The sequence below is a fragment of the Acinonyx jubatus genome, chromosome B3 (assembly GCF_027475565.1).
Source record: "Acinonyx jubatus isolate Ajub_Pintada_27869175 chromosome B3, VMU_Ajub_asm_v1.0, whole genome shotgun sequence".
NCBI lineage: Eukaryota > Metazoa > Chordata > Mammalia > Carnivora > Felidae > Acinonyx > Acinonyx jubatus.
In genome coordinates this window covers 25,272,846-25,288,121 of record NC_069386.1, presented here as the reverse complement: position 1 = coordinate 25,288,121, position 15,276 = coordinate 25,272,846, and the positions used below count along the sequence as shown (strand labels likewise).

Below are 15,276 nucleotides of genomic sequence, written 5' to 3'. Positions count from 1 at the left end.
GACTAAGTAAATTTATAGAGAAAGTAGAATAGAGGTTACCAGGTCCCAGGGGAAGGGGAGAATAAGGCGTTAGTGTTTGATGGGTACAGAGTTTTCTGTTTGATATGATGAAAAACTTCTGGAGATGGATGGTAGTAATGGTTGCACAGCAATATGAATGTACTTTCCAGTAAGCTGTCACTTAAAAATGGTGCAAATGGTAAGTTTTACATATATTTTAAAAATAATTCTTTATTGTTTCATGTTTAATTCTACTAATTGTTGACTTGTATGCTATTTGTTTTTGCTCTGTTTGTCTAATAAGCTGTTTCATACCCATTTTCTGTCCTTTACCTATCATCTTCTTTTTTCAAAGCTTTGTCTTCTTCCTCTGCCCTTAGGAAGGTTCTACAAGTTTGCATTCTCCCTTCCGTTTTACTGTCCCCAGACCAGCAGCAGCACCATCATCTAGGAAATTCAGAACTGCAGACCTTCTGTTCAGAATCTGCATTTTAACAAAACCCCTCTGTGATTTGTATGCCCATTAAAGTTTTAGAAGTCATCTACATCATTAAATTATTTTCAGCTGTGTCAAGCCTACTGTCTCTGTCTTCAGTATAAGTATCAATTCAGTGCCTATGGCTGGGAATCCTAACCTTTTTTTCTTAGCTTTACAGAATCTATCTATGCCTTTATCTCAGGCTCTTCTTTCCCTGTCTCCCTGTTTTTGTTCTAAAGAGAGCACATATGCATTCGTGCCTTTTGACTACTAGACATACATCTTCCAAATATTCCAAGTTTCATTTTCAATGCTTCCACACTTTTCATATAACACCTCTTTGTTTTATTCACGGTTAGTTATGCTTATGTAGGCTATATCCTAGACACAAATTGATTTTCTAGTGAGACTATGGATATGGTGACCCTCATGTCCTTCAGCCTCATTCTCACCTTGGAAGCCTTAACCTCTTAGGGTATAAATCTGAAAAATTGGTTAATGTGCTCCATTTGTTATGCCTAATTGCATTCATTCAGAGTAGGACCTCTCTTCTGACTGCTGGGTTAACTGACTAAGCCTTGAAGTCAGGTGTAATGTATGGTAATTTGAACAGAGTCTAGAATGATATCTTCTAATCTAGCATGCATGGTTTCCAAGCCCTGTGGATATCTGCCTTTAGCACCAATAACTTTTCTTTGAGCTCATGGGTTATATGTATTTGGCTGTGTTCCCCAACCACTTTCAAACAGAGAGTTGTATCCTCTAAACCTATATAGAAAGAGAGAGGGAAAGAGGGACTGGATGTTTAGGTTATGGGGCAAGGCCAGACCACTCATTCTGTCTGGCTAATGCTATTCTTCTAACCCTTTCCAGGGGAACTCACTGTAGTCATGAAGATGTTCTAAAATCTGTACTGTCTGATATAGTAGTCTCCAGCCATATGTGACTGCTGAGCACTTCAAATGTGACTAGTGCATCAGAGGAACTGAATTTTCAACTTTTATTTAATTTTAATTAATTTAAAGTTTAAATGTAAAATAATCACATGTATTCGTGCCTACCATTTTTGAACAACATACTTCTAGATGTGAAGCTCTGCCAAGTGACATAACCAGATCCAGATAATTAGGGAGTACTTTCCTGGTTCTTTCAAATTGGTTCCTCCCTTCCTCTTCAGAGGGTTGAGCTTGTAGTATTCTCCTCAAGAACTTCCTCAATCATCCATTTTGACAGTTCTGTTCTTGGCAGATGATGAAGGATCTGGCACAGACTTTTCTGTTCATTTTGGTTTTCAATTCAGCACTATTACCAGTTTTGGCCTTCCTGTTGCTTTATCACCATATGGTTTGAAAATCAAGAAGAGATACATCAGGACCTGTCTCATTTTCCTGATATGACTACTCATTTCAACAAAATTGATATTTTTTAAATGATAGTGGTTTTATACTGAAACATAGAGATAAATAATCCTGTTTTAGAAAAATGCTGTCTACTAAGGGCTTTGCTATCCTATCTCACTCTTGAGAAGTATCAGGTTGTGATTTCCATTTTGTATAAGAGAATTTATGCTTTTCTATTATGTTATTATCTTGGTTGATTGTTATATCTCTTATCTATTGCTACAATGCTGCTGTGTAACAAACAGCTAGAAAGTCTCAATGCCAGATGATAATAAGTGCTCATTGCCTGTGTGTCTGTGTGATTAATGAACATCTCTGCTCATCCTGGCTAGCTCATTCACAGACCTGGGGGTGGGTGGTCTCTACAAAGGATTAGTGGGCACCTCCATACTTCTCCACTTGGCCATTCTCCATCTAAGACCAGTGGACTCATTTGGGCATGGTTTTCTCACAACAAAGGCAGAAGCACAAAAGGAGACTGGAAACAGAATGCCTCTTGGGAGCTAAGCTTGAGACTGGCACACTGTCACTTCCACATATTCTGGCAGACAAAGTGAGTCACAATTTGGCCCTCATTCAGGGGGTGGGCAGACAGCTTCTTTTTAGTGAGGAGAATTTCAAATGACATGGCTAAGAGCATGGATATTTGGAAGCAAGAAAAGAATGGGACTGCCAACATCCATTTAACCCAAAAACTTTCCCAGCAACATGCTAAGGAGTCTGCATAGCAAAGGCTTTTGGGCAGTGCTATGAATGTACTTTATTAAATTTTTTGTAAAACAAAAATTGGAATAACTTAAATGTTGGTTTATTCCTTGTGTTTTCTCCACATTGAATAGTAAGCACTTGCTTTAGAATAATACATAGTCAGTTTGAGTTATTTGACTTAGGCCCTTAACCCTAGCATCTGAGTTCCTATTCTTGGAAAAATGCCTGATGAACTTGGTATATGGAGAACCAGGAAGAAGAAGACTATGAGTTACCATAGAGCTGTTGTAAATGGCTAAATGGTTACCTGTAAAGCACTAGTCCAGATGGGCTGCTATCCCATGACCATAGACACAGCAATTGCCCAGAGTTCGCAGGCATTTAGGCATCCCAAGTGCAAGCCAGAGGTCACACAGGACGTGCTTCTAACTTGCTCCTAACTGCTGTTAGTTTAACAAGATTGTGATCAGAGAGCCAGGATTCCACTGATGGCTGCATTTTGCTGTGATCATCACTGCAGTGGAGGCCATAAAACTCATGCACATCAACATTGGCCCGCTAAGAATTCATTCTGCAGCAGAAAGATTCACAGAGACCACTTGGCTATTAACACAGGGGTGTCCCCCAGGCATCTTGACAAATGAGCCCATGGAGCTCTCAGTGAGTCAGTAATTGTGCAGGGCCAGGGCTCTTGCTTGGAGTGCTTGAGAGAGGGCAGGTTGCCTCTTACACTTAGATTTGGGGGATTAAATCCAAGAAAGGTTAAGATATCTCTTTCTTTTTCCACTTCTTGAGTTCCATGCTGTGTGCTTATGCCTGGTCCCCATATCTTCAAAGTCATTTTTTTGTTCAATGAGTATTTATGGGACACCTACTGTGTGCATGCAAGGAACTATTTCAGGCATTGAGAAGATGGCCACCAACAGGAGAGACAAGGCCCTGCTCTCAGACTTGCCTGAGGAAGTAAAAGCGACCTGCAAATCAACAAATAGATGGTGCTCCAATTGTAGATGGTTCTAAGTGTAATGAAAACATTAAAATGGGAGTAATGAGAGGAGAGGTAGCTGGGCTGAGATACTTTAGTTCTGGTAGGGCTCTGAGAATGCCAGTCAAGGACATTTTCATCTCTGTCCTGTCTGGTATTTACCATGAATCTAAAAGATTAGTACAAGTTGATAAAGAGATTGTGTGCATTGCCTAAATGATTCACTACAAGTAACGATCCCAGACTCTGCCTATAGTCCACCTTTCCCAGCAGCATTGGCAAGGAGGGCTTTTGTACCTTGGCTGACAAGTGAATATTTCAAGTAAATGTTTATGGTATTTAGTGTCATGATCAACCAACAAAAACATTTCCACAGCAGCTTCTCCACGTGGTCTGCGGAGAATTCTGCATTTGTGCAATGACATGAAGAGTTTGCATCTGCCCTTATTATTTTCAATTGATGAAAATTTAAAAATGGAAGTGCTGACACCAAAGTACAGCTCGTAATCTTAATGTAATTGAGACAAAGTGAAAACCTTGCAACATGCTAAAAGCCATGGGTCTCTTGACTCAGGCTTCCTCACTCAGCTGTGCAGGCAAACGACACACAGGGATAGTTTATAGATGGTGTTCAAAGATGACACTTATCACATAATAGAATTTTAAATTTACTGGGGATAACACTCCTCATATAAACTTTGAGTTTATTCCTTGGATTTTCATACTTTTGACTATGAAACACATCTTTAGGAATATATCACTTATAAAAGCAGGACTACCTACTAAATTCTACCCTATTCCACAATGGGTTAAATATCACTATTGTTACTGCATGTGTAGCATGTAGAATATTTACTATCTTCCTTTACATATTGTATTTACAACTTGCCATATATAAGAATATTACATGTATGTATATGATCTCTCTCTGTGTATATATTATATATGTGTACTTTATGTGTATATATTTTAGATATGTATATGTGTATTTATATATATAATTACAAATTTCTCTACCTCCTTTGATCTTCAACAAGAACCACACACCATGAGTAGCCTTTTAAAATGTTGAATATACAGTATGTCATACTTTAAGGCAGAAGAGATGTTAAAGAGGTAGTATAGGATTCTGTCTGCTTGGATCTGAATTCTGTATCTGTCTTCCAGCAGCATTGTTAATGTGGTCAAGCTATTTAATGTTTCCTAGCCTTGGTTTGTTTATCTTTCAAATGAAAATGGTAATAACACCTTCATAATATGGTTATTAATTAAATGCATGAGTGTTTAAGGCCTGAGCATAGAGATGGGTACAAAGTAAACTCTCAACCAATGTTACATAAAGTACAGATACGACAGCATGCTGTTCTGAGCCCTGAGATAGTAAATCAAAATCCTTTTCTGTAGCATTTCCTAGTCTTCTATCCATCACTTCTCAACTTCTCCATCTTTTTTTTTAATTTCTGTTTTCAGCACACTTGAAGTGTGACTATTTGCAAAGAAAGTACATATTGAATGGTAGACACTTTTTCTGTCACTTGGCTACCATCTTTCTCTCTCTCTTTTTTTTTTATCATAGGCATAAATTGCAGCCTTAGACACTCTAAGCACTGTTCTCTCTCAATTAGAAAACAAAAAAGAAACAATGACACTTCCAAAAAAGTATCTACTGAAGAGTAATAATGCAAAACTCCTTAGCCAGTCATGTTTCTCACTGACCCTACCACTATTCCTTAGAAATGGTAGTGGAATTCTCAGATTACAGAGGGTTGTGGAAATGGAGCTAGATATTGGTTAAATTCTCCTCTCAGGACAAATAAAGTTTATTGAGGAAAATATGAAAAGTTGTGGTTAGAGGTTGGGGGTTATGCAAATGGAATTCAGTCACTGTGGCTTTCCTGCCTTTGTTCTATTCCCATTAACTAGGCTTGAGGTCTCAGTTCTGAGTATTCAAATTCCCTTCCATAGTTTCTGCAAAGCCTCAGGCCTCAAAATTTGGCCAATTCATGCAAAAAGTTCACTCCCCTAGTAGTCATGAATTTAGCCCAACTTGGAAGAAGGTTTTGTGGCTCAGGGAGAGGTTTTGGAGTGTTGCACTCTTCTTGATTCCTCTTCCCACCCCTCCTTTCCCTTTTCTTACCTTTCTGTCCCAGTAGCACACAGACCTCTTTCCTTCATGTGTCATCCCTATGCTTACTTTTTGTACCATGAGTAGGCGCTCATGTCGTACTTTTCATCATGAAAGGGTTTCTCTGTTATTTCTTCCATAAGGAGAAGAGTAGTAATACATATTTTTACCTTATTCTTCAAGTAAATTAGGAAAAGGGCTCCATTTTATAGGCAGTATTATGCCAGAATGAGAAGACGAGACAACAGGTATACTGGATACTGAATACCCTTTTATAGATTCTTCCAGCATCATGTTCCCCTTCCAGTAATGCCCATGAAACACACTACATAATGTCACAATAAGTGTGAGTCTCTAAACAATCTGGATATGTTTGTGTTCCTGTTTGTATCGGTGACACTGAGAATAAGAAAAACAAAATCGTAATCTCAATTAGTGGCCCTTTCAAATGAATAGGTACCAAAATATGTAGGAACTTAAAAACTTGAATATTTCCAGTAGAGATGTTTTCCCTTTCTTCATAAAATTCATAATTTTAACAGAAATTTATTCTAATTTTGCCTTATAGACATCTTGTACGGATGTTGGGTTGTCAATATGCCATAAAACATGCCAGAATTTAAGTGTGAGGCTGGTTCTTCAGTTGTCTAGAAAGTCAGATGCTATGGAAAAATATACCAAAGAGCTAGGTGTTGACTTTGGATTATAGAATGTTATCCACTCCTTAGAATGATAATTGAAAGTGTTATGACATTTGGAAAGGACACACTTTCACCATTGGTATGGGCTTTATAGCATATGTCTCCATAGCACTTGCATACTATTTGTAGAGAATAATTTAGTATTTATCCATAATTGCCAAATATGTTGACATTTTCCCTCACTGTTCTTTTTGGCCATTGAAGAGTCGAACTTTTCTCAACCTGCTTCTTATCCATATGCTAATAGAAAGACATATTTTACTACTTCACTTATGTTAAATGAGACTAGCCCAACAGAATTGGCACATGCCTGGTGTTTTACTGGTGTTTTGATTAAGATCTGCTGATAGGAACAGAACTTTATCATGTAGCCCAAAATAGAATATTCATATGGAAGGCTATCTAGAGAAAGCTTATTACTGGGCTTCAAGAAAGGTGGAACATGGAAGGTGGTTGGGAATTCAAGGTAACTCGTATCTCAGGAAAAGACATTCTTACTTCTTCATTCTTCTGATCCACCATCTAATGGCTATAATGAGGGCTGGCAGTTACACATTCCACATAATTTATAAAAATGCTTTTCCTTCAAATATGTAGTACATGCCCTGCAAGGCCATGTTCTGTGATCCAGCCATAGTGACCACTATTTCCTCAACCATCTACTCTCTGCATTTTCTCTACCTCTATTATTCTTTCTCATGCCTCACTCTCCAATTTCAAAATGACATCAAAATCCTCTAATTCATGAACTTGCAAGGTCAGCTCTGTTCTTGCCCTGTCTTTAATTCACTTCCATGTAAGAGAATTCCTTTAGCTCCATTCTGCCTTTTAACTCAAGGCCACATCATAGATTCTTGATCAAGTAATGGTTCAGTCATCTGTAACTGTGGGTGGTATTCTAGAGAAAAAGAGTATAAAATATAGTGGCTGAGTTGCATTTCAACTGAGGATTTGTGTAGGTTGGTTTTCCTAAAATGAAGCAGTAGACAGAGTTGGAAAATAACCTGACATTTCTAGAAGTGTTGTCTCTTAATGTACAGTTGATTTAACCATTGCATGGTGGAGGTTTAACTGTCCTTGGACAGTTAATGATATAAATTTTTTCCATGGCCGCAGATGACCTTAAGGAAAGCTAACCAACTCAATTTTCATTCATAATTAATAACCAAATATTTTCTTTGAAAAGATATATGATCTCATGGTGAGAAACTCTGAATCATTAGGATCCAGCCCAAAAGACAACTATAATAAAATAGGATCAAGCAGAAGCTTGGCTGAGAGTTCCAAAGTGCAGCCTATGAATCTGTAGCTACATAGACATTCACATGGAAAATCAAAGAATTCAATCTTGATCTAATCAGTGATGTTCCTGCACATACGTTTTTTCTGTGCTATAAAACTGTGCTATAAAAATTGAAGACCAAAGCTTCCTTAGAAACACCTTCCTCTGCCGTAGATTATCCAAAGTCAACATGAGTAATTTTAAGAGATTTAAAGTTTTTATATTGCTTTTCTTGATAAAGCTGGACTATAGGATACTGAAAAGTTATTCATTCAGTACACATTATGAAATATGTTTAATCAGGTGTACTTTGAAGAAAGGATGCCCTACATGGACATTACTCATTGTTTAGCTGGAAGCAGTTTCTCTGCTACACTTTCTCATACCATCTTTAATATATGCCTTCATCTGTGTATTTCAGAATCACCACAACCGCAGCATGCATGATGGACTTGAGAAGATACCCCTTGGATGAGCAGAACTGCACGCTGGAAATTGAAAGCTGTGGGTATCTGTACTTCTTTTTCATTCACTGTATTTTAGGTGTTGTCATTATTTGGCATCTTTTCCAAGGCATATATAATTTTCTTGCCATAGTTTTTAACTATCTTAAATACAGGAGGCTTAATCCTCCACTCCACAAATTTAACTGTCATGAGAGAGACAGAAACAGAGACAGAGAGACAGAGACAGAGACTCAGTATAAAGAAGTTCTCCTGTCTAATCTGATTAAGAGAGTCTGCTTGGTGTACTGAAATGTAAGAAAGTAAGCTCTCCTCACCTTGATCTATTCAGTGAGAAGAGAAAAAACACTGAGATGCAATTTTCTCACAATATGCTTCATCACACATGAGTGGCTCTACTCCTGGGAACCTGGGCAGTTGGAGTAAAACTCATTTCCCATCAGGAACTCAGCTTTACAAGCAAGCTATTCCTGCATTTTGGCAATTTTCTCAATTTTAAGAGATTCAGATGCCTTATTGGTATTTCAGTGTTGAATACGTTTTTTGTGAGGGATGAAAACTGCATCTTTATTATCTAATAAACGAGTGTCCCTCCTGATACCTGAACTACATCTCCTGGCATATCCAGATGTTGCTGTTTCTGTTGTTACTTATCCTGGTCTATCATAGATTGGTTTATAATTAGTTTCAGTTAGGTTTAGTCTTGTCATATTTCTTTAGGGGGAAGGCAAATGACTGCAGTGTTACTGATGCATTTGTGGTGAGAAGTGAGTGTCATTGTGAGCAACTATACTGGGAAGTTGTGCTGGGTGTACACATGTTTTCATCCTGTATAGAACTGACCCCACTGTGCACCTCATTTCGACAGTATATCACTGACAACTTTTCTGAGAGCCATGCTTTCAGAAAGTGGGGGACATGAAATCATGTCAAGTGATGCATAATGGAATCATCTGGGGAGATTTAGCATGGAGGACAGAAAGCTCAGTGGAAAAATGATGATTTCCCAGTAATTGAAGGTTTATCTTAGAAGTAAAGTGGATTCTGTATGGCCGGAAGGCACAACACCCAGTGAGGTGATGGAAATTTCAGAAAGGCAAATTTGGGACCTAAATAAGGAAGCAGCTCCTACTCCAAATCTCTGAACACATACTGAGTAGCCTCAGAGGGTGCAGATTCTGTTACTGTGATGTTTGAACTGAGGGGGAGAATGGGTAGGATGGTCTGTTATCAACTTTCTCAGAAAGTCAGTAATAATCCTTCACTTTGGAGCCATTAGAGAAAATCCATAGTTAAAGCATTTGCGTGGAAGAAAGGATTTTCTGGTGACCTGACTACACACATATACAAATGTTTTTATTTAAGTCAAGATGGAAATGTGGGGAAGTGTGAGCCCCCACTCAAGGGGGAGGGACACACTACTGGGCACAGTATGCAGTCTGAGCTGCAGCCAGAAGACCAGTGGTGCCAGCCTGGGTGAGCGAGAGAAAGAGAGTGGATGTACTCACAATACATACAGGGTCCAGTTCTGTAGATTCTTCACATCCTTGTAAGGACTTTGGATTTATTTCACTAATTGTATTGGGAAACATTTGAGAGATTTAAGCAGAAGAGTGGCTTGGTAAGATGTGTGTGTTATGAACTGTTGTCATGATTGCCAGATGTGAATGGAATGTAAGGAAGTCAGAGAGAAGGGAGGAGACAAAAGTTGTAACCACCAGATCCAAGGAGAGAAGGCAGAAGATGGGACAAGGGAGATGACATTTGCCATGGAGAGCAGTCATGCCCATAGCTTTGGCCTATTTGTCAAATATTGAGTGTCTGCCTTACATTGTATTACACATTCAAATTAAAAAAAAGTCTGTTATACTGATAGGATATTTTTCTCTAGGTCTAAGTTTTAATCAACCTTACTAATAAAGTTAACTTAATTCTGTGGAAGACTCTTGGGTGGTGCCAGAAACATCAGATTTGATTGTCCTATTGTCTCATTCTGAAGAAGCATTGATTGATTTATTACAAGGTGAACAATGTACACTATGCTAAGATCTGGGCTTGGAGCTATAATCCGGGTAATAAATACTACCCTTTCTAAGGTCCAATAGTATCCCAACCAAATGCATTTCTAAAGATGGCAGACCTCATAGCCAGAAACGTCTGATGAAGCCATATAAAAATACCAAGGAGGACCCTACTTTGCCCTGAAATTTTCTAATGTTATCAAACTTCAACATGTTAAATTCACCCTCAGTGTTTTAACTTTGTCATAGTTTTTGAGAGGAGTTGCTTTTCCAGAATTCCTTATACTTGAGGTTTAATTTTTTTCTTACAACCATCTTCTGCAGTGCTGTTAATATATATTTTAAATTCATTTCTATGCAACATCCAGTCCAACTCTATGATTAGGCTTTGCAAACAGAATTCTGGTGAGAGCATTCAGCCTCCCCAGCTCCTGTACTTCTCAGTGCTAGTGTGGTCTGAATGAAACAGCAGAGCTAGTAACCAAAAATATTCGAAAGTTAGTTCTTTGATGATGCTTTTTCTCATAGTTAAGCACATGGAACAAATCTACTTCAAATATGGGAAAGCTGTTATTTCATTTTATTAATTACAGTTTCTTTAGGCTTGCATGTAAACAAAATGAAGATTCTTCATTTCTGTCATGTCCCCACTTCTCTCTCATGGCAGATGGCTATACCACAGATGACATTGAATTTTACTGGCGTGGAGGTGATAAGGCTGTCACTGGAGTGGAGAGGATTGAGCTCCCTCAGTTCTCTATTGTGGAGCATCGTCTGGTCTCGAGGAATGTCGTCTTTGCCACAGGTGAGTCCTGTGTTCACTCACTGGAAGCCTAGGCAGTGATGGTCTCATAATGAAACCATGCAGCTTACTCACAGAACTTGGTCATTCAAAGATGTACTGTCATCAGTAATTCATCATCTTAGGTACTCCTTTTCTCTGTGTCTAAAGGGATTGGTAAACTTTGATGGGAAGGAAAGATCACCTCACAAGGAGATGCATTCAGGGGATAGTTACTGAGAAGTTAAAAAGCTAGGGTGAATTTAACCAACCCACATATGGTAACATAAGAAACTCTCATTTCTGGGCAGACACAAATCCAGTGATAGCCTTGAAGGCAGACAGGAAGGGAGGAAGGAGAAGGAGGAAGATCTGAGGAAGTAGTGCTATTCCCCTCCCAGAAGTAAGATAACTTCACCCCACTTCTGGGGTAGCAGCCTTGGTGGTCCAAGAAATTGGGCCACCCTCAGTGAGTGATGCTTCTTGAAATATGATCATATTCTCCTTACAGTATCTGGTTAAGGTTGCCCTAGCCTGGGTTTCATTGTCATCTTTGTTTCAACTATCTAAAGATTGAGAAGGTAATTTCTGATATCCTGTCTGTCCTTGCTGAGGTTTCATTAAATTACAACTATGTGTATTTTAACATAGTGCAGTGTTTTCTTGTTACCCTTGCATTCCTTCTATATATATTGTAATTGAATTAATAAACAAAAGCCCTTTTTAATCAGTAAGGTTTTATAAAGACCACAAACTCTGGGTTGAAAATGCTAAATAAAGACAGAGCTGGAACCTTCCACCTCGGCTTTCTCCTGTCAGTATAGCTTGAACAATGACAAGTGGGTGCCAATCAGCTCCAGTTCTGTGAGGGCATCCATAAAGCCCAAGGAAGCCCCTGTTCTTTCTGCCTGTTGCCTCTGGCTGGAATGCCTGTGACCAACAGCCACCTGCCTCTCCTTTGCCTGGTCACCTCTGACTCATTCTTTAGCTTAGTCTAGATGCCATTTCCTCTGGGAAGACTTTTGGACTCTGCTCTGCTTACACACTTACACACTGCCTCCCCAAGCTGGATTAAGTGGCTGCTTTGTGTTGCCACAATACTGCTCTGCTGTGCCTCTCACCTCAAGGATACATCTCCATTAGGAAGGGGCCTGTCCTGGTTATGGTTTACCCCTAATCCCATCCCCATCTTGTATAATGCCTGACATGTCCTAGGCATGCAGCAATAGTCCCTGGATAAATGAACAATGAGTCAAGCACCAACTTCCCTCCTCTCTACCCCAGCTTCTAAGAACCAATGAGACATGCTAAGTATAGACAAAAGCCCGAATGCTTAAGACACCAATCTGGCTCATTTTTATGCAGTGCTACTTTATCCTCTGTTGCAAGAGGTGCTACAGATATCCCTGTAGTCTCTAGAGGCACTCATGTCAGATGGACAGTAAGAGCCAGCAAATACATTGGCTTATTGTTAAGCAATGGTTTCTACAACCAAGAAATCTGCCCTGTGATGCATTGGATAAAATGCTTTACTGATTTTAGAACCAGGATTCAAATTGTTCCATGCTACAAGTGATATGTGCAGATGTTCTGCTCAGAACATAAGAGTAGTGTTCTCTCAGTGGAATAATCTTCCCAAGCCTGCCTTGGTCTTGAAAATTGCCATTGTGGCCATTAGTATGTTGCCTTGAGGATCTCTTACTGCATTTTCATGCAGCCTCATCAAAAAGATGGATGAGGTCTGTGTGCAGTGCTTCCATAGGAAAATGCAACCATTTAGAATGGCCTTCCTGAATCCTCTACCTCAAAACCACTAAGAGGCCTTTTTTTTTTCTAGATGCACTCTTTGTCTTTCTTTGAAGTATTTATATGGTAGAAAGTCTCCCAAATAGACACTACAGATGTGGGGGATAATATTTAAATTATGCATAGAGCAATCAGCCCATCAGAATGAAGTACAATGTCTTCTTTCTAGCACTTACCAAGTTCTGGCATTTGCAAGATATAAGCCAGGGACTCCGTATCAGTCAGTTACAAACCTCCCAACTTTCAAAGAGCTTGCACTTTATATTGTGTGTCAATTATACTTCAATAATAACGTTTTTTTTAAAGAGCTTGCAGTTTAAAATTAGTCTAATTGGTCAATTCATAAGGAAGTGGCATAAACTACATTGCTAAAAAATATTTTAAAATTAAATGTTACACTGATTTGTTTTCCTTTCCACAAGTGTTCTTAATTAAAGAGATTTTGATCAGTCAACAGGATTGATCTGTCAATCAAGCTATAGGATTGAAGAATTCTGTAGCCTGATAGAATTCTCAAAAAAGGATTAGTTAAGAACAAACACTCTGGAAGTTTATTTGGACCAGCCAGAGTCCATGATGAGGATTAAATGTAATGCTCTCCACCTCTACTTCCACCTAGAGGTAAAACACAGAGCAGCCACATGAATCTGCAGGACAATGGGTGGAGGCAAGGTAGACTCAGGGGAGGCAAACAAAACATATAAGGTGCAAAATTTCAGATATTTATTCTCAGTATCATGCAAGTGAAATTTTGTTTTACCCTCCTAACCTTTGTCCTGCCAATTTGGGGATCTTACAGAAGGTCCTTTGCTGTGATTGCCTACAGGAAACTGTCCTAGTCCATCTCCAGGGTAACATGAGGTTTAGGCTACAGGGAAGAGAACATGCAAAAGCAAGTTATGAATATTCACTCAACAATTGACATGAACTGGTTGTGGGACTGGGCCTGGCATCAAAGAGAGAAACAAGGAGTGTCTGGTCTCCTGGGATTTCTCATTAGGCCTTCATGTTTCAGCAATATTCCCCTGATGATGTCACATAGTCCACTGTGTAAAGTAATGTTTAGTGAGAATTAAGCCACAGTAATAGAGCTGACTTAAATATGTTCAAGAGACACTATGTCTGGGGTTTTAAAACACAGATGCTGGAGAAGTCCTAACTGAAACTTGCTAGCAGTGTGACCCAGGGCAATTTATTTAACCACTTTGAAAAATAGGGATATTAATAATATCTATTGGTAGGGTTGTTGGGAGGAATACATGAGTTAGGATAAACAAATAGCCTAGAATAGTGCCTATAGTAAGCATTTATTAGCCCTCACTAACTAAAATGTGGGATCAGGAAGGAGGCATATTCTGAGGTGTCTGAGAATAGATACTGTAGCGGCTGACCAGATCTTTGTATATATTGGAAAATTTATGACATTCTTCTCCTGAATGATTGGGCTTCTAACTACTTATCAGAGGATTTTAAGAGTAGGGATTGTCTTGGGTTCATATTTGTATCCATAAAACATTCCAGTACCTAGCCCACTCAATAGTTTGAAACCTGAGGGGTTATTGAATTTAGGAGAGGCAATCTGACCATCACTAAGTATGTGAACTCTTATTGAATGAATTGTTTCTGCAAAAGAGATATTATAAAAATTTATGATATTATATATTCAAATATTTAATGTACTAAAATATTATGTATTTTTTTAGAACTTTATTTTAACTTTATTTTTTTTCCAATATATGAAATTTATTGTCAAATTGGTTTCCATACAACACCCAGTGCTCATCCTAAAAGGTGCCCTCCTTAATGCCCATCACCCACCCTCCCCTCCCTCCCACCCCCCATCAACCCTCAGTTTGTTCTCAGTTTTTAACAGTCTCTTATGCTTTGGCTCTCTTCCGCTCTAACCTCTTTTTTTTTTTCCTTCCCCTCCCCCATGGGTTTCTGTTAAGTTTCTCAAGATCCACATAAGAGTGAAACCATATGGTATCTGTCTTTCTCTGTATGGCTTATTTCACTTAGCATCACACTCTCCAGTTCCATCCACATTGCTACAAAAGGCCATATTTCATTCTTTCTCATTGCCATGTAGTACTCCATTGTGTATATAAACCACAATTTCTTTATACATTCATCAGTTGATGGACATTTAGGCTCTTTCCACAATTTGGCTATTGTTGAGAGTGCTGCTATAAACACTGGGGTACAAGTGCCCCTATGCATCAGTACTCCTGTATCCCTTGGGTAAATTCCTAGCAGTGTTATTGCTGGGTCATAGGGTAGGTCTATTTTTAATTTTCTGAGGAACCTCCACACTGCTTTCCAGAGCGGCTGCACCAATTTGCATTCCCACCAACAGTGCAAGAGGGTTCCCGTTTCTCCACATCCTCTCCAGCATCTATAGTCTCCTGATTTGTTCATTTTGGCCACTCTGACTGGCATGAGGTGATATCTGAGTGTGGTTTTGATTTGTATTTCCCTGATAAGGAGTGACGTTGAACATCTTTTCATGTGCCTGTTGGCCATCC

At 38.9% G+C, this 15,276-nt stretch overlaps 1 protein-coding gene across 2 annotated transcripts in view; it reads left to right on the top strand.

Annotated features, from left to right (window-relative positions):
• Positions 1-15,276, top strand: part of GABRB3 (gamma-aminobutyric acid type A receptor subunit beta3) — a 245,304-nt gene that overhangs the window by 195,197 nt on the left and 34,831 nt on the right. For both annotated transcript variants that reach the window (XM_027067866.2, XM_027067867.2), the window contains exons 5-6: positions 8,101-8,183; positions 10,832-10,969. In XM_027067866.2, the coding sequence (XP_026923667.2) occupies positions 8,101-8,183; positions 10,832-10,969 (221 nt within the window). The remainder of the gene's footprint in view (positions 1-8,100; positions 8,184-10,831; positions 10,970-15,276) is intronic.